This window comes from Pongo abelii, chromosome 12 (genome assembly GCF_028885655.2).
Source record: "Pongo abelii isolate AG06213 chromosome 12, NHGRI_mPonAbe1-v2.0_pri, whole genome shotgun sequence".
Lineage (NCBI taxonomy): Eukaryota > Metazoa > Chordata > Mammalia > Primates > Hominidae > Pongo > Pongo abelii.
This window is the reverse complement of record NC_071997.2, coordinates 22,819,143-22,837,816: the sequence shown is the minus strand read 5'-3', so window position 1 is coordinate 22,837,816 and position 18,674 is coordinate 22,819,143. Positions and strand designations below refer to the sequence as shown.

The window sequence follows — 18,674 nt, the reverse complement described above, 5'->3', positions numbered from 1 at the left end:
ATTCTCCAGGGAGCCTAGCAACACTGCCAGTTACAATGATGAAAGTCAGTGGGGGCTTCTAGCAACCCCAATGAGGCAGGACCACCCAGGACTCAGATCCCTCAGGAATGGGGGTTTGGATCACTCCACCAAGGACTCAGCCAAGGCCCTTGTGGTGGATTAAAGATGGCCACAGATGTCATACTACAACCCCATGGAAAGGGGTTAATTTTCAGAAATCCTTGAAAATTTGCACTGGTCTGACATCTCACTTTGATGTCATGTATCTTGATGCCTCATGATGTCAATTGTATCCTGTATCTTCAAATACACGAAAATTCTGTTTATAGATCTTTCCGTATTAGAGACGAGTTAACTCACCTTTTGTTCCCATGCCTTTCTGCTACCCCTCTTTCCCAGGAGCACTGGTGGTGGTGACTTTATGATTTTACGTGGGGTTGCCATGGAACCCCGGGGAGAATGAGCATCTCCCTGGGACACATGGGCGACTGAGGAGGATGTGGGTCTTCTCTCTGGGGGAGGGGCATGTGCATGTGTGTGTGTAAGTATGCATGTGTGAGTGTGTGTGTGAGTGTGTGTGCTTCTGTGTGTGTGTATGTGTGTGTGCGTGTGTGAGGAATGGCTGCACCGTGTCACACAGAAGCGTGCAGCAGCTGCTAGAGCGTTCCTGCCAGAGTGGTCCAGGATGCCAGGCATCTCCCGAGGCGGTAGGTGGGGTCCTGGCTTCGTCCCATTCAGACCTCGTTCTCTAGTCCTCCAGAGTTTCCGTGAACTTCCTGAGGCCTGGAGCCCGCCCTGTTTCAGTTGTCTGCAGCTGGGACCCCAGGTTATTTGTGGGTGACATTATTATTCCAGTTGAAGAAACCCAAGTCCCACAGCCCTTGTGGGCACCAAACTTGAGAAACAGGTCTGTCCAGTTGTGGCACTGGCCATGCCTCTGGAGAGGCGTCCTGCAGGGAGGGGCTTTAGATGCAGGGCAGGCCAGAGTCCCAGCTTCCAGGTCATGGAAGAGGAGCTTCTAGGCCCAAGGAGCTTCTAGGCTGAGGATGGGGCGCCTCTCCTGGGTAGGGTGGGGCCAGGCTGCCTGTGCTCTGAGTCTCCTGGTCTCCCCTCTTATAGGCCCCGCTGCTGGCCACCTCCTGACTCCATCCTGGGGTCTTCACACCCAGAAGTGGCCACCCAGGGCCCAGCCACAGATGCTGCAGCCCTTGCCCAGTGTCTCCAGTCCCCTGAGTCCTGTCCACTCCTTGCCGACGTTCTACCTCGCCCAAGCCTCCAGGACTCCCAGGCTGGGCCTTGGCTTTCACTCCCAGCTGTTCCCAACATGTGTCTCTGGCCCCACTTCTGCTGAATGGAAAAACCCCAGTACAAGGGCACAGTGTCTGGGCCGCCCCCCTCCCACAGGACCCCAAGGCTCAGGACACCGTGCTGGGCCTCGCAGAGCACGCAGTGGGGCTACACTGAATGGGCCCCATTGTTCTTTGCACCCAGAGCCTGTGCCAGCTCCCAAAGAGTGAGGATGCCTCATCTGCACACGGCACAGCACTTCACACGCGCACAAAGCCCTCAGTGTGACCACACCAGCCCGGCCTCCTTGCGGGACACACACGGGACGTGTTTGGACTGAAGACAGGAGACCCAGGAGCTATGGCCAAGGGAGACAAAGGGCACATCAGAGTCCCAGCTCCTCTGTCCGTGAGGTCCCTGGGCTCCCTCGTCCCTCAGCTCCCACCAAAGATGCTGGTCAGGGTGGGCACCGTGGAGCTCTGGGTCCGAGCCACCCCCACCCCAACCCCTGCTTTTTGTGCCATCTGCTGAGTCATGTGACCTCTCTGAGCTGCCGTGGAAGCTTTGGTAAATCAGGGTGATGAGCTCCACACTGCCTCCTTTGCACAATCAAGTAGGCTCTTGGATATGTCGTTCACATCTGCTCCCAGTCCCGGCACAAGGTCCGGTAAACACATCCATGCAGGGGAACAAACCCATCGCTGGTGCCCTGGCCCTGCCCTGGCCCTGTCTCCTGTGTGCCCTTGACAAGTTGTTCAGCAACCGTGTCCTGACAGCTGGGTGTGGAAAGGCCCTGCCCTCTAGGAAGCTGCCCTGAGGTGGGATGGGGCATGAAGGGGTGGGCCGTGCAGGGGTGCTTCCCCTCGCCCTGACTTGAACACACCATGCCGGCCCCACTGTCGCCTTTCTCCCCGTCCACCCCACTCAGCATAGTTGCTGCTGTCACGGGTGTGCAGAAAGCTTCGGGAAAGGATGCACACCAGCCCCAGCCTGTCCTGAGCCACCTCTGCCCGTCAGAGAGACGGCAGGATGAGGCTGAGCATCTGCAGGACCTGAGGGATGGAGGGAGGATTCCACTGCAGCACCCCTTAAATACTTGTTGTCACCAAGAAAACCCTGGAAGACTGAAGTGGAGGAAATCTGAGTCTCGAGCTACCTGAAGCTGTGCCCGTCAGAGTGGACCTGAGCCCGCAGCACATGCGATGGCCACCGTGCTCTCGCCCCCACCCTAAGGGAGAACAGACGCATTTTCATTCCGATGCAGAATGAACAGTGCCCTGAAGGCGGTCCTTCCCGGTTGAGCTATGTGCATGTGCTTTTAATGACCTCATCATGTTTCTGCCACCTGCAAAACCTGCCACCCCCGTCCCCGAGAAGTTGGGGGTGCATGTGGACCTCACCCATGCTTTCACAGGTGCTAGCGCTTCCGTGGGAAGGGGTTGGGGACAAGTCTCAGCCAAGGTGACAGCATCACAGATGGGTAGGGGCTGTGTGGGGAAGCACAGGTGCTGGTGGCAAAAGGGAGGGGGCTGGAATCGTGCTGGGAGCACCCTGGAGTGGCATTTGTGGGTAAAGGATGGGGATCTGGTGCGTAGCAGCCAGTCCCTTTGTGCACAGGCATGGACCTCTGGCTGTGGCTGTCAGCCACTGTGCCTGCTGTTTGCCCAGACCCCTCAGTTGATCCCCTCCACTCATGACTCCCATCAAGCCTAGGAGGCTGGGACCCTGATCGTGCCCATTCTCCTGGCCAGGGGACCAAGGCTCCCTGGAAATCACACAGCTAGAGAGAGTCCAAGACAGCAAACAAGATGCAGCTGTCAAGGGCAAGTCTGCACCTTTTCCTTAAAGTCAGAGGCAGACTCTTATACGCACCATACTCACGTGTGTGATCCCACCAGTGTGTATGGTGTGTGCGTGCCTGCATGTGGTGTGTGTGTATGTGAGTATGCAAGTGTGTATGGTATGCCTACCTATGTGTGCATGGTGAGTGTGCAAACTCATGTGTGGTAGAGGCACCGGTGTGTGTGCATAGGTGTGAGTGTGAGGTGTCTGCATGTGTGTGTGAGATCGTGGGAGCCGCCAGAGGCTGCCATTGCCTGTTCAGCCCTGTCATACTCGGCAAACACCAAATATCACCCATGGCAAGCCCAGGGCAGTGGTTTCTGCCCGTTCTCTCGTTAACACACCACCAGAATGCAGCCCAAGGCAAAGAGCCAGTACCAATCCTTGGGGTGCACTGAACAGGACCAAGGAGGGGCTGAGGGTGGGGCCTCCTGATCACCAACTTCAAATGTGCCCTGTGGACAGGTTCCAGCCTGCCTTCTCACGGAGGGCTTAGAAAGGATCAATGAGGTGGCCTGGCTTACTCAGGGCGTGAGCAATGGGCAGGGTGGAGCCTGGTTTGTTGGACTCTGCAGCCTGGCTCTGTCTTTCTAGCCAACTGGAAAACCCCAGTGTGGTCCCAGCTCTCTGTACCCATGCTCTGTGGGTCCCACTAGGAGCTCAGTGGCCTGTGTGAAGCAGGCACTCAATGAATGGGGAAGGGTGTGAATGAATGAAAACACACCTCCAATAGAGACAGGGGCGATGTGGCCCAGGCAGGGGTCCCAGGCTGGCCTTTGAGCCCTCAGAAAGGACAGTGCCAGAACAGATCTCCCCACCCCCACCCTTGACCACAGCCCACCCTGGCCCCTACCTGAGCCCTGTGGGGCTGTGCTGGACAGGATCCACTTGACCAGGCAGCATCTCATCAAAGCCTGGCGGCTGAGCCTCGGCCTCTGCCACTTGATACCCTCCTTCTTGCTAAGTGGTGTGTGCCCGAGGTCCCCCAGGAGGCTGCCGTCCGACGCCTTTGTCACCTCCTGCAGTAGGAACAGGCAGAGCAGCCCTGAGCCCCTGCTCAGAGGGGGGACCCCTGGATGGTCCCGAGCTGCCCTGATATCCTAGGTGAGGCGAGCCTGAACACAACAGGGGGCTCACCTTCCAGGGCTGCATGCCTAGTGCCCCTCGTCCTGGCCATTCCTGCCAGACCTGGGGAGGTTCCTTTCACTCTACACCCTGGCTATGGTGTAAGATGGGACCCCTGGAAGAGGGGAGGACAGGGGTGCAGAGAGGGGATGTCAGCAGTGATCCCAGACTTGCTCATTGGATTCCCCACCTTGGCACAGGCCAGGTTGTCAGAGCTGGACGGCCCCTTAGAAATCACGATCCCAACCCCTCATCTGCCTGAAGACCAGAGAGGCAAATGGATCTGTACAGGGTCACACAGCCAGGTCCGGCTCCCTCACTCCCCCAGCAGGGCCCCTGCTCTGCCTGAGTTTTCATGTTGAGGCAAGCTGAGAATGAATGAAAGGCTGGGTGGTGACCCCAGGAGGGCTGCACTGGTGGAACCCACCACTGAGGCTGGCAGGGATCTGGAGAAACGGCTCCAGCTATGGGCAGGAGAGTCTTAGGAGGAGTGAGCCATGGGTGGTCACTAAGAGGCGGTGGATCAGCCGGGCGTGGTGGTTCACGCCTGTAATCCTAGCACTTTAGGAGGCCGAGGCAGGCGGATCACCTGAGGTCAGGAGTTCGAGACCAGCCTGGCCAACATGATGAAACCCTGTCTCTACTAAAAATACAAAAATTAGCCAGACGTGGTGGCATGTGCCTGTAATCCCAGCTACTCAGGAAGTTGAGGCAGGAGAATTGCTTGAGCCCTGGAGACAGAGGTTACAGTGAACCGAGATCATGCCACTGCACCCCAGCCAGGCCAACAGAGCCAGACTGTCTCAAAAAAAAAAGAGGCAGTGGGCCATGTGCCTGAGTCGGTGTGGATCGGAAAACAACAGCCTGGGGTCATGGTGGAGGCCCCAGGGCAGCAAGATTTGCTCTCCTACAACGTATTTCAGGCCCCCCAATCCTGACATCCAAACTGCCCACCATGTTCAGTTCCCATGCTGGCAGCTGGCCCATGAGGCCCAGAGGAGGGAGGTGCATGGCAGGCTGCCACTGGCCACACCTCTGTGCACCTGCTGGGTCTAGTTTGCTGCTTTTGTGCTGTCCCCTCCTGCTTGGGGTGGCAGGGGGACAGGTGTGGCCTGGCCAATTGGACCACAGCCCACCAATGGCCCTCATGCCTATTCTGTCTGTGACGCGCTGCCTGACCGCCAGCTGTGGCAGTGGCACCACCCCCACATGCATATGCATTCTGAGCGGTTGGGTTCCTTGGCCAGGAAAGAGGGCCACTCAGGGGGTGGGTTGGCAATGCCCTTCCCAGGTTACAGGGTCTCATATGTGCTACCTTTGCACGGTCCTGAAAAGTATTTGGTTGTTCAAAGTAAATAAGAGATGGACGGGGCCGTCAAGCAGCTTCTACAGAGGCAGCCCTGCAAGACAGCCCCTGTGCTAGTTGGACTGTCAGGTGCAAGAGCCAGAGACTGACTTAGGCTGATTTGAACTGGGAGAATTGGCAGCAGGAGAATTGGCCCCCAGTCACAGCCTGCAGGGAAGCACAGAGAGCCAGTGCTGGAAAGCAGTCGAGATCAGAGAGCAGCACCGGACACCAACCCTGGCCATGCCCGTCCACACAGAGCCCAGTGACAGGGCTCTGCTGCTGCTGCAAAGGCTGGCCCCTCTCCTGAGGCATGGGCCTGGGACCCCCCACTGGTCTCTGCACACTGCAGGCTCCAGCTGGGGGAGGATTCTCCGGGTGCTTCAGTGGCTCATGGTCCCCCGAGGCCTATCCACATTCAGGATGGGCAGCCGACCCACTAGTCAGTGTTTAGTGAAGTGGTCCCCTAGGCAGGGAGATGTCCAGTTCCCTTATCCTGGCTTTTGGGCCTTCCCCAGCTAGGTCCCAACTACCAGTCCTCCAGCTCACAGTCATCATCCACCCTTCCTCCGACACACCCTTGGCAACAACCCTTGCACGTGCCACCCCTTCTCCAAGGCTCACCGAGCAATGAGGGGGCTCAGTGGTGCCCAGAGCTGCAGCAAGAAGAGGCACTGACCATGCTGATGGAGCAGAAACAGGGGGAGAGCTGGGAGTGGACGGGTGCCTGGGGTGCTGAGGGAAGCTCCCTACATGCACACGCTATGCACACACACGTGTACACATGCTCACGTACACGCATGCACACACACATGCACACATACATATGCACACAAGTACACATGTTCATATGCACACACGCACACACAAGCACACATGCATATGCACACACGCATATGCACACACATGTACACATACTCATATGCACACGTGCTCACACATACGTATGCACACACGCGTCCTGTCAGGCTGGGTCAGAAACGCACCTTCTCCTTTATTCATGATCTTATTCAGGAGTCTTTATTTTGGTTAAGGAGGGGCATAGGGGAGAGAGGGGCAGCAGGTGCTTCATTACATCACAAATTCTTTGCTGCAGGCTCTGCATGGGGGGTGAGCAGAGGACATTAGAAGAAACTGAGGCGGCCTCAGAGCCCCTGGCAGGAGCTCTTCACTGGGACCCCCAGCCCCGTCTGCAGCCCATCTCAGAACAGCACTGGCTTGGCTGGCAAGGCTGCTTCTCGGGGCCCAGGGTTAGTCACAGGGATTCCGTCTTGAAGCCCCGGGCCCAGGTCCTGCGGGAGATCCCATGGGTGTCCTGGGTTCTAGCTCACAGGGCTCTGTCCTCCCGGGAAGGCTGGGTGAGCCCAAAGGGCAGGCTGAGCACCTGCCAAGTGGATGTCTATGCTGAGCTGAAAGTAATCTCTTCAGGACAACCCCCTGCAATCGGTAACACGATCCCCATTTTGCAGATGAGGGAACTGATTCCCTGAGAAGCTTTGAGACATGCCAGGGCCACACTACACGTATAGTCTTCTGATTCCAAAGTTCACAAGGGCTTGACCACGGGCTTTGCTGCTGAGGCTGTTTCTCAGCCTGGGTCCCCGGGGTGGTCTCTGGAGCTGGGTGTGTTCCGAAGCCCCTCAGGCACGTCAGCAGCCTTCCAAAAGTATCCGTTGAGGAGTGCTGTGATGCCCTTCTGGGCTAGGGGGCCCCAGTGTGTCTTTTCTCCCTGTGGAGAGAGTCTGGGTGTAGTGGTGGCAGGGGTTCCGGGCCAGGCTCCTCCATCTGGCTGAGGGGCCAGAATCCCACCTGTGAGCCCCACAAGGCAGGCCCATGATGGCCACCCCCCTTTGTGAGGCAGGCCTGGGACGGCCACCCCCCCTTTACGAAGCAGGCCTGAGATGGCCACCCCACTTTGTGAGGCAGGGGGTGGGTTCTGAGGAGAGAGGGGAGGGGAGGGCCAGGGAGAGGAGGGCAGGGAGACCCCAGCAGCCGAGCCTGGGAAGCGCTGGGACTCATCAGGCTGCGGCCTGGGCCGGTCAGGCTGTCGGGGAGGCGGGAGGAGGGAGAGTGACCGGGTCATCCTCATGAATATTTGACACTTGTCTGTCTGGAAGAGGGTCTGACTGAGCTGTCAGGGAATGTTAAATAGCAGCCCAGGCACCCTTCTGCTGGCTTGGGAGGCTCACAGCATGGAAGGGAGGACATCCTGAGAGGCGGCCCCATGGCCCCTCACCCCACAGTGCCTCGGTGCTGGGAGAGAAGCTGGGGCAGTGATGAGATGGAACATGAATTAGATGCCCCAACCCTGCCGGGAGCCCCAGTGCCTCCCGGCCAGGCCCTGACAGCCCCACCGTGCCCCTCCAAGTCTGCTCCCACACCACCGCCTTGGCACCTGCTGCTCCTGGCACTGGACGCTTCTGCCCTGGGCGTTCAAGGCCTCACTCAGGGCTCAGGTCCTGGGAGAGCCCCTGCCTGACTACCTAGGCCACCCTCCCCCGTGCACCTCCATCTCAGCACTTCTTCACAGCAGCCAGCCCTTGTGAACTGATCCTATTATTGTGTTTTCTGGTGCATTTTCTGTCTCTCCCCTTTAGTGCATCAGCTCTGCGAGAGTGGAACCCGATCCTCATGTGACCTGCTTTTCCTTATGACACAGCCTGGCGCCCAAGAGATCCTCACTCCCAAAACTCAACAGCAAAAAAGCAAAAGCAAACCATCAGGTTAGAAAGCGGGAAGGACATGCACACACATTTCACCAGAGAGGACGCGTAGACGGCAGAGGCGGCGGGAGGAGATGTTCGCCGTCATTGGCCATTCCGGCAACACAGAGGAGGACCGCTGTGAGACACCACTATGTGCCTGTCGGAACAGCTAGAACCAAAGATAATGACAACTGAATGCTGGTGAGGATGTGGAGAAACAGAATCACCCCTCCACTGTCGGTGGAAAGAGAAAATGCCTTAGCCACTCTGGAGAACCGTTTGGCAGCTTCCTATAAAAACTAGATATGCGCTACCACAGAGCCCAGCCACGGTACTCTTGGGCGTTTATCCTTGAGAAACGAAAAGTTATGTTCAAGTGAAAACCTGTACACAAATGTTCATGGCAGCTTTACTTGGAATGGCCCCAAACTGGAAGCATCCCAATGCCCTTCAATGGGTGAATGATTAAACAAACTGCAGTGCGTCCATACCACGGAATTCTGAACAAGTAAAACAAACAAACTGTTGGCACACACCACACCTGCGTGAACCTCCAGAGAATTACGCTGAATGAAAAAGCCAATCCAAAAGGTCACATTCTGTGTGATTCTATTTATACAACATTGTAAAATGACAAAGTTTTAGAAATGGAGAACAGATTAGAGGGCCAGGGGTTAAGGATGGGGGGAGGCAGGGAGGAGGGAGAGGGGTGTGGCTCTCACAGGGCGGCAGGAGGGGCCTTGTGGGGACGGAGCTGTTTTGCATCTTGATGGAGCATCTTGATGGAGCTGTTGGGTGCCTGAACCTACACATGTGATAAAAATTGTAGCAAAAAACGCACACGGAAATGAGTGCGTGTGAACTGGGAAATCGGAGTAGGACTGGTGGGTTGCATCATTGCAGGCACTCCGGTTGTGCTATTGTGTTGTAGTTTTGCAATATGCTGTCATTGGGGAAACCGGGTAAAGCGTACATGGGCCCTCTGTGTGAGCTCCTACAACTGCATGTGAATCTACAACAAGCTCAATAAAGATTTCCAACAAAAAATACTCTCACACATCCAAAGTGAGGATGTTAAAAACGCAAGCATGCACAAGGCTCTGAATAAATATTCACGAATGATCAAAAGTCCCCTGTGCTCTTCACAATTCACCTGAGACTCTCTCCTCCAACTCCTGCTTGATGCTGGCCTCATTTTAATGGGTGACAGAACTGTCATTGTCTACCAGCTTTAGAGGATGGCCAGGGTTGAGTGGCAGAGACCAGTGAAGCCAGAAGATCTGGGCTCTGGGTTCAGGCAGAGTCCCTGGCGGCATACTAGGCAGTGTGGGCATTTAGGGCTGTGTCCCAGAAACGGCCCTAGGCTGGCCCTGGGGACCTGCAGCCTTCTCAAAGGTCACAAGGTTCTCTGAAGGGTAGAGGCTGCTGGTGAGCCAGGCAGGCCAGGACCAGGCCTCAACTTCCTTCTAAGTCCTCCTGGCCTGTGGCGAGCCAGGGAGGGACGGAAAAGGATGGCGTGGGTGATGCCCCTGCTGTGTGCTGGTGCTGAGTTAGTTGTTTGGAGGGGTTATCTTATTTAATGGTCACACCAACTTTTTGAGGTTCCTTAGAACCTCAGAATTACCCAAAGCACCCAACTGAGCCCCAAATCCTGGAATGAGTTCTAGCTCACCCCCTCTCATGCAGCTTGCCAGGGTCCCTGGGGTATGTGTTCTCCTGTTATTCAACAAGGGTAAACCCAACCTGTTCTGAGTCAGCTGCGTCCTGGGGGCTTTGGCCTGAGGTCTCCGGCAGTGGGGAGCTGCACCTACGAGGTGCAGGAGATGACTTAGACTTGGGGCCAGCGCGCTCTCCGGCTCCCCACTGCCATCCTCTTTACAAAGGGAGGGCATGGCCTCAGCTCAGAGCCTCAACAGGCCACAGACCATGGGTGGGAGTTTATCGCTGCTGCCTTATTTCATGGCAATGTGGTGGTTACCTTCCACTTCTGCCCCCAGCTTCCCACTTACAGTGCTGATTTAAAGATTCCCTTTTAAATGAATTCACTAAAATTCAATGCATGAGTTAATTTAAAGAAAAATAATAAGAAACAATAGCACAGGTCACAACAGATACAGCAAAACAGTAAAGGCAGGAAGTGTGTGTTTCTCTCTGTGGCTGAGGCTGGGGACCTGCTCTACTCAGCCAGGTGACCCCCCAAGTCTGAGTGACGGCGGCCTCTGGCCACACAGGCTGCTGAGACTGACATGTGGCTGGTCCACACTGAGACGTGCCCTCGTGTAAACACACACTGGGTTCCAAACGTTTACTTACTAGACTATCAAATAGCTCATTAAAAATGCTTTATATCAATTGCAGGTTGAAATGATAATCATTTACACTGAGTTTAATAAAACATATGGTTAAAATAATTTAACTTTTTTTCTTTCTTTACTGTGCCTACTGGCACATTTTAAGTGACATCTGTGGCTTGCCTCATGTCTCTGTTGGACAGGACTGGTCTGGATGGTTCTCAGACCTGCCAGCTGGCTGGCTTGGGGCAGCATCCTCCTGGCAGGGCACAGCCGCCCCAGCTGCTCTCTGCCACTCAAGGCCAGCTGGAGTCCGAGCTGCCTCAGAAGGGTGGCCTGGTGGAATGTGCAGGTCAGGTTGGGGGTTCGATGAGGCAGGCGGCCACCTGGGGGAGGCGAGGGGTGCCCAGGCCCAGGAGAGCGGGGGAAGGTTGAGCCAGGCGGAGCTCATGGCTGGGTGCTGGGGATATTATGGAGACAGGTACTTAGGACCTACTCTAGATGTGGCCAGTGAGGGAGGGGCGGCGACTCCCCAGTGCCTGAGAAAACTGTCACTGCGGGGATGTAGGAGGCAGGGCTGTCCTCCCTGCCTTCCTCTCCCCCTGAGCATGGTCCAATCTCTGCCGCAAACACCACACCATCACCCCGAGAGTCTCCACACCACAGACAGAGGCTGAGCACTTGGAACAAACCTCCAGGACCTGGACCGGACATTTTGCCTCGTGGCTCCCTACCCCGTAGGTCCCCTGAGAGGCCAGGTGGCCCACGGAGCAGTGTCCCACTCCTTGCCCCATGCCCAGCATGGCACAGCTTCGTCTTGTGGAGGCCCATATGGCTGAGAAGATGGAGTCAGACTGTCAGGGGTGTGCCAAGGTGAAACCCTTGAGCCGCTAGTTCGGTCTCCATGGTTCTCATCAACTGTGCTCCAGAGAAACTCTGAGAGAGCCGTCCAGAGCAGATGTGGCAGAGGTGACTGGGAAGCACAAGATGGCCTGTGAGAAGTGGGGGTCCTGGAAAACCTGTGTTAAAGTATCCAGGCTCCGTTCCCCAGAGGTGGCGTTCTAGGAGTACATGCATGGGCAAGAGGCATCGCTGACTCCTCCCAGATGTCTACAGACTTAACCGATGCAAAACAGAAGTGAGTGGCTTCGTATGAGCCACCAGGGCCCCTGGGTGTGGGCTCAGAGGGCACGGCTAGTTGGGGGCAGGGCAGGAGATCGAAGGCAGGTGGATGTGATTTCCAGCAGCCGAGGACAGTGGGAGGCGTCTGTGGCAAACCAGTTACATGAATCCCGCACCCTCGCTTCCCAGCTCGGTGACCGTGACAGAGAACCTGACAGCTCCAAGCCTCAGTTTCCTCATCTGCAAAATGGGGGTGACAATATGCCCTCACAGGGTTAAGGGAAAGGCAAGGTGACAAAGCCTCCAGTGGGGGAGGGTCAGTGTTCCTCGCCCTTCCGATCCCAGGGAGGGTCTGGCTGTCCAAACCCACAGCCTAGCATGCCTGGCAGGGAGGCCCAGCGTGCCGCTCTCAGCTGCCACACATCAGAATCACACGGGGAGGCTCCCACCATCTGCCTGCCCAGGGGCTGGATTGTTTGATGCAGAGAGGCCTGGGCTACTCTGTTCTTATACAGCTCCTCAGTAGATCTGAAAATGCAGCTTGGAGGATTTGTTTAGAGTGTCTGTCCCTCCAGATAGAAAATTCTTGGCCTTGCCTGAAAGGCGAAGGGGGTCCCCCGATTCTCACCCCCTTCCTTTCCGGAAGGGCTTCCCCTAGGCCAGGGCCAGCATGAGACATCCAGGCTGCTCAGATGTGGGGCTCCCCACCCCCAACCCTGTCCACGGCTGCTGCGGTGCGGACTGGCCCACCCAGCACTGCTTGCTGTCACTGGCTCTATTTCCATCACTCGGGACAGATGGCAGGAAGAAGTGGTGGGCGTTGTGTCGTGCAGGCCCCCAGGGTATGGAATGGGGAAGCTTTGGGGAGCCTGGATTCTCCACCCACCTCTGGGCACAGACAGACATAGGCGAGGCAGCTCGCCTTGTCAGGGGAGCCGAGGTGGTCATGAGTCCCTGAAGATGCATGCATGCACATATGCACATACACACACACGTACACATGCCTGTGAACACGCCTATGAGCGCGCACACACACACACACACACAGCCCTGGGCCCCAGCCCTATCACAGCACCAGAGCAGGAGAGCTGGGCTGTCCTCCCCTGCTCTGATGGCTGCCACCTGACAAGGACAAGCTTCCTATGCTGCCTGGCAGTGAGGGTGTCACGTTAACCCAGGGGTGAACTTGAGTTGCCCATGGCCAAATTGCCTCTTGGTGGCCTTCCCAGGCTCTCCTCAACAGCCAGAAGGGATGGCATAGGTATTCCCTTCATGTGTGGAGGCCTCACTCTGTGCCAGGGGCCAGGCCAAGCTGGTTGGTATAGGATCACATTTATCTGGGGGTTCTGTGATATTCATACTTCCCCCAGGAAAATGAGGAGACAGTGGCACAGAGGAGCTAAGTAACCTGTCAGACGACACACAGCCAGTGTGTGACGGGGCCTGGACTGAGCCCAGGTCTGCTGGTGCAGAGTCAGGGCTCACAGCCAACAAGGCACAGCCATGATGCCTTTTGGCCATGCCTGTCTCCTGCCCGGGGTCCTTCAGTCCCTCAAGGTGAGGATCCGGGCTCTGTGCAAGACCCATGGACATTTGTGTGCACATGTGGGGCACTGCTGGCAGTGGCCCTGACGTGAGTCAGCCAGGCCCGTGCCCTCCCAGCTCTGCACTGCTCATCACAAGGCCTGGCAGATGCTGTGAGCATCTCTCAGACCCAGATGGGAAGACTGAGGCCCTGAGTCAGTGGGGCAGAGGTGGGGCTACAGTTTGGTTCTCTGGGGCACTGTCCAGAGTGCCCATCTTGAGAGAGGATCCCACGACAGAGCTGGGCACAGGGGCATGTGGCACCAGCAGCAGATGACTGGGATGCGGGGGACTTGCCCCTTGCCTACCCTGGCATCTGCCCACTGTCCATGTGATGAAGGTTGGGGAAGGCCGGGGGTGTTGAGCAGGCTGGGAGGTGCGGCCAGAAAAGACCAGCAGCTGCTTTTCCTTGCTGAGCCTGGCCCAGGCCCGGCCAGACTGTTGGAGAGAGCATGCTGGGCAGAGATCTGAGGCGGCAGATCGGAGTGGGAGGCTGGGCCGACTCTAGTGTGGGACACGCCACCCCCACGCTGCCCTCCCGTCTCAGCTCAGCTGCTCCCTCTCCAACTCTGCAGGTCCTCTTGCTTCTCTCCCTGCCACAGGGCTGCTCTGTGGCCTTCTAGGGCATGGGCTGATCACAGATGACAGATGCACCTGCTCAAGGGCAACATCAGTCAGCTGGGGCCGGGAGCCCTGGGCAGGGAGCAGCACGGGACTCGCCCCATGCTGTACCCTTCCCCCACTCTCAGGCTCCTGCCTGCCCCAGGTCTGGGCACTAGGTCAGGAAGACATGCTAACTTCTCTCCCCTCTTCTGTTTCACCTTAGAAACTGAGAGTGCCTTCTTCCCCGCAGAAGCCACATTGGCTGCTCCTGGAAGTCACTGGGATGCCCAGGGGTGGGCTGGGGAGGGCAGGGGGACTCTAAGCCCCCTCTGCTAAGTCAGCAAAGCAGTTCTCTGCCTCACACAGAAGGTCTTGATAAGACAAGGCAACCTGAATTTAAAATGTTGGGGTCCTTTCCTTCCTAGCTCTGGATCCACAGTCCAAAAATGGGAGGCAACTAGCTCCAGGTCACGTGGCTAACGCAGGGGATGTGGCCAGGTGGAGTCTGGCTTGTGTGCCCTCACTAGAGGGCTCAGAGGGCACAACAGACCACTGGCCCAGGGAACCAGGCACATGGCTGGGATGGGCCCCTCCTCTGCCATCTGGTTAAAGGCATGCCCTTCTCCTCTTGCGTCTTCTTCCACAACCCCCAAGCCCTAGGGACCTGTTGCGCTCTGGAGTAAGACAGAGCAGGGTTCAAATCTCAGCCACAACTTTGTAGCCTGCAGTCTAGGGCAGGCCACTGTTTCCCCATCTGTGAAGTGGGGACGATACCAACAGCTGCCTTGTGGGCTGCATGAGGGTCCAGGGAGATAATGTGGGAGAAAATGTCCCAGATGGGCGTTGGCACCCTCAGGCTCCTGGTCCTCAGCCCTGCCCTTCTCCTGGGCTCTACCTGGAGGGCCGAGGCAGAGCCCCTTTCTTCCCAGCGCAGCCTGGGGTGTTTTGAAATGTGGGAGCAAATTAGGGCCCATCTCGCACAGTGCCCTGCAACAAGGCTGGAAGCCAGGCAGAAGGGATTCCCGGTGCACGGGCTGGTCTGTGAAGACACCACAGCCCCAACACCGCGACAGCAGTGCCTGTCGCAGAAACTGCAGGTCTTTCGCTCCTTTCTCCTAAGAGCTCATGGGATCAAGCTCATGGAGTCCTGGAGCTGTTCCAGTTTTCTGAGCCTCAGTGTCTAGAATTGGAACGGCAGTGCCTCCCCGCCTCCCTCCAGGAGTGAGGTGAGAATTCGTGAATGGCTGGGGAGTGTGGGGAGAAGGCTGGGGAGCCGGGCAGACATGGGGTGTTACTGGGGGACAGCCACTGACCGTGACCCTGAGGAGTCAGAACACCTCCCCGCCTGAGCTCTGACTACAGTCCGTCACAATCTCCCATTGATCTTGATGAGAAACCTAGTGGTGGCTTCTCCTAGGACCACTGCCTCTGCTGGGCCCAGCACCAGAAGGTGTGGGTCCCACTCCCCTCCCTGGCCAGGCCAGCCACAGGAAGGCCACTAGCAGACATAAGGACAGTGAGACCCACCGGGGCCCAGGAGCTGGTTGTGGGAGGGTGGAGCGCAGTGTGGGGTCACAATGGCCAAGGGAAGAACCAGATGTAAGTGCAGGACTCAGGCCACCCACTCCGCCAGTCTGGCAGGGGCAGGAGTGGCCAAGCTCCCAGAGTGACCTTTGGCAGTTAAGGCCAGCAGAGGAAAGGCAAAGGAGGGGAGGACAGTCTTCTGCTGGAGGTCAGAGCTGGCTGTGTGCACACCTGTGTGCAGCCTGACTCTGGAAATTCCCATCTCTGTAGTCATGCAGGGTCGCTCAATGCGTCTCTGCCTATGGGCACGGTTGCACTGTGCACCCTGACACCGTAGTGTCTGAGCCTGGGACAAGGCGCTACATTTCTCCACTCTGCCCTGCCTGCATGGTGGTTGCTGGGGAGACTTGAGGTGACAGGAGAGAAGGCACATTTTCCATGTGTAGTGTTACCATGCTCAAAGGGCTTCACGCCATCACCTCAGCTGATCCTCTTGGCACCCTGGAAGATGGAGCAGATAGCACAAGGGAGGCCTGGGGTTTGGGGGCAGTGTGGTCCAAGCCAGCCACCCGCCCATGCTTGGATGCTTGTCCTCACAAGTGAAAGAGGCAGGAAGCCATCTCTTCAGGGCAGAGACGCTGAGGTGCCAACCCCATATCCCTTCTTTCCTACACTCAAGACCCTGATTGTTTCTGGGTCCTTTTGCCCTTCTTTCTTTCTCCTTCCTGCTCATATATCAGTATGAGCCCATGTGTGCTGGTGGAGCTCCAGCAGCCATGCTGCACCTTAAGGTAACCTCAGGGGTGATACGGAGCAGGCCTGAAATGCTGCTGACCAGGCGGCCTCCAAGCCAGCCCTCCACTGCCCCTCTGGACTTCTGCATGAGAGAGAAACCCTGCTAACCTTGTTCCATCCACTGTTATTTGGGGCGTTCTGTTATGAGCAGCCAGACCTAGTCCTGAACTATCCTGAATGTGTGAGCAGCTCACAGGGCATCAGGCCAGACCTTTTGAGAGTCAGCTAGAGGTGGAGGGCCAGCTTATTTCTCCTTCCCTCATTCCTCCTTTAATTCTTCACCCTTCCCTGCTCCCCACCACTGTTTCTCAAACTCTGTGCCAGGCATTTTCCTTGCGTTCTCTCTCTGACCTCCCCACAGCCCTGCTGAGAGGGAATGTGTGGGAAGTGCTCTTGTTAGGGGCTCCTAGCCCTTTCAGAGGAAGTGGGCACTCATTCGTTACTTGATGGCTTGATTAGAAGATGCGTTCATTGACCAACCTCCAAGCACAAGTGACTCCCTCCCAGGCTCACCCCTCCCCCAACCCTGAAGGCTGTGGGGCCCTGGCTCAGTGTCAGCCACGCTGGCACCTGGCCCAGGGACCTAACTGAGCAGGATGAGTCGTGGGCTGACCCCAAGCTCCTCCTCTGTCCAGCTTCTCTTCCGCAAACACTTAAAACCTCTCCCATCCAAAGGGAGCCCCAGGAGTTCAGCCTCCCAGCCAGGACACCCCAACACCAGCCAGGACACCCCAACGCCAGCCAGGACACTCCAACACCAGCCAGGACACCCCAACGCCAGTCAGGACACCCCAACGCTCACTTTCCCCAAAGGAAAGTGGAACAAGAGGGGACAGGGGTCAAAAAAAAAAGGCTTCCTGGTCCAGGGCAACCCCCAGGAGCCTCCATTCCTCCCCCGCATCCCCCTCCAGAGCAAGACCCCATTCCCCCAGCACCTACCTTAGCCGGCTGCATCCTGGGCGCTGAAGGAAACTGTTGCCAGCCTCCCCACTTCACAGCCGAGGCAGACAAGACTGCCCAGGCCGGCTGGCAGCTGCCTCATGTTTGCTTGGACCCAGACGTAATTGTCAACGGCAGCTTCTCACCCTCCCCCTGCTCACCCCTTCCTCCCTGCCGGCTTCTATCGCTCCACCCCTCTGCCTCCTCCCTCCCTCCCTTTCTCTGTCTCTCTCTCTCTCTCTCTCTTCCTCTCTCCAAAGCCCCTAATCCTGGCCTCTCAGAGCCTGTCCAAGCCTCTGTCTGGCTCTCCTGGCCTCTCCCGTACGCTCTCACCAGCATCTGTCTGTGCCTCACCTGCCATCTGCCTCTTTCTCTGCTCCTCACCGTTTTTGGTCACCAAGGAAGAATGGGGGTAGAGGGTGCGGGGAGCTGGGGCTGGGGAGAGGGGAGTTCAGGGCAGGAGTTTCCGCCCCAAGAAGTGGGGAGGAGCAGCAGTTGAACCCAGAGTGCCCCAGAGGGACTGTGGAAGTGGAAAAGGAAGGGATCATTCCTGGACAAGCCAGGATGCCCCCACCGCCCCAGTCCTGCCTGCCACTCTTCACAGACACAGGACGTGCCACCCTTATGATGATCTCAGCCCAAGGGGCCCCCAGGACAGCAGGGAGCCACTGCACCCAGCATCTGAAGCATCCTCTCTCAGGGTCCTGGCCTGAGGTGCTGTTCTGCAAGGTGCTGGTCTGGGGCTCACAACCCAGAAACAGCGACAGCCACCAGGGCCACATCAGCAGGGTGACACTCAGGGGTCCTTCCACCTCTTTCATCTGTCCCTCATTAACTGCCTCCCATTCACCCATCCTAGGGCCTCGAAGCGTGGGTGTCTCCCCAAAGCATGAGCTGCTCATGCTCTCCAGCTGTGCTGGGTCCCCTCCCAGCTCCCAAGTCAGTATGCGTCCAGGGCAGCTGAGGACCTGACGGGATCTCCTGGGGTGTGAGGGTGAAGGACGGGGCTGAGGGCTCCCAGGCATCCCTGAGAGAGGGGGCTCTGTCCTGTCCCTCAGGCGGGCAGCTCCTGGGCATTTGCTTGGTCCCCAAGCAAACCACTCAGGAGCCAGGTGCCTGAAACCTTTGCCAAGTTTCCCTTTTTGGAGCCCAGAGGAGCCAGCCTGTGCCAGTAGTTCCCATGGAGACGAAGCCCTAGGATGCCTCCCTCCTTTGTAGCCTGCAAAATTGTGCTTGCATGCCCTTTTCCTTTTTTTTTTTTTTTTTTTTTTTTTTTGAGCCAACCAATTACCTCCAACTTTCAGATCCTCAAGGGGAAGAAAATAGCCTGGAGCTGTCGACCCACCGAGGCAAGGAGGACTGTTTCCAGAGGGGAGGTGGCAGCCCAGGTGTCTGGCCCTGTGCAACTTCAGAACAGGCTGGACTTCACACTGGGGAAGGGGCTCAGCAGAGCCCGGAGGACTTCCCAGCTGCCCCTGCCCCACCCACACTGCACCCTAGGAAGTGGGGGAG

The 18,674-nt window shown here is 57.2% G+C and overlaps 1 protein-coding gene across 1 annotated transcript in view; it reads right to left on the bottom strand.

The window, feature by feature from the left end:
- Nucleotides 1–17,333, bottom strand: part of KCNIP3 (potassium voltage-gated channel interacting protein 3) — an 89,465-nt gene extending 72,132 nt beyond the window's left edge. The window contains exons 1-2 of the mRNA XM_054547807.2: nucleotides 17,163–17,333; nucleotides 3,983–4,148 (exon numbers count right to left, since the gene is read on the bottom strand). Coding sequence (XP_054403782.1) covers nucleotides 3,983–4,148; nucleotides 17,163–17,177 — 181 coding nt within the window. The 5' untranslated portion in view covers nucleotides 17,178–17,333. The remainder of the gene's footprint in view (nucleotides 1–3,982; nucleotides 4,149–17,162) is intronic.
- Nucleotides 17,334–18,674: the final 1,341 nt, after the last annotated feature.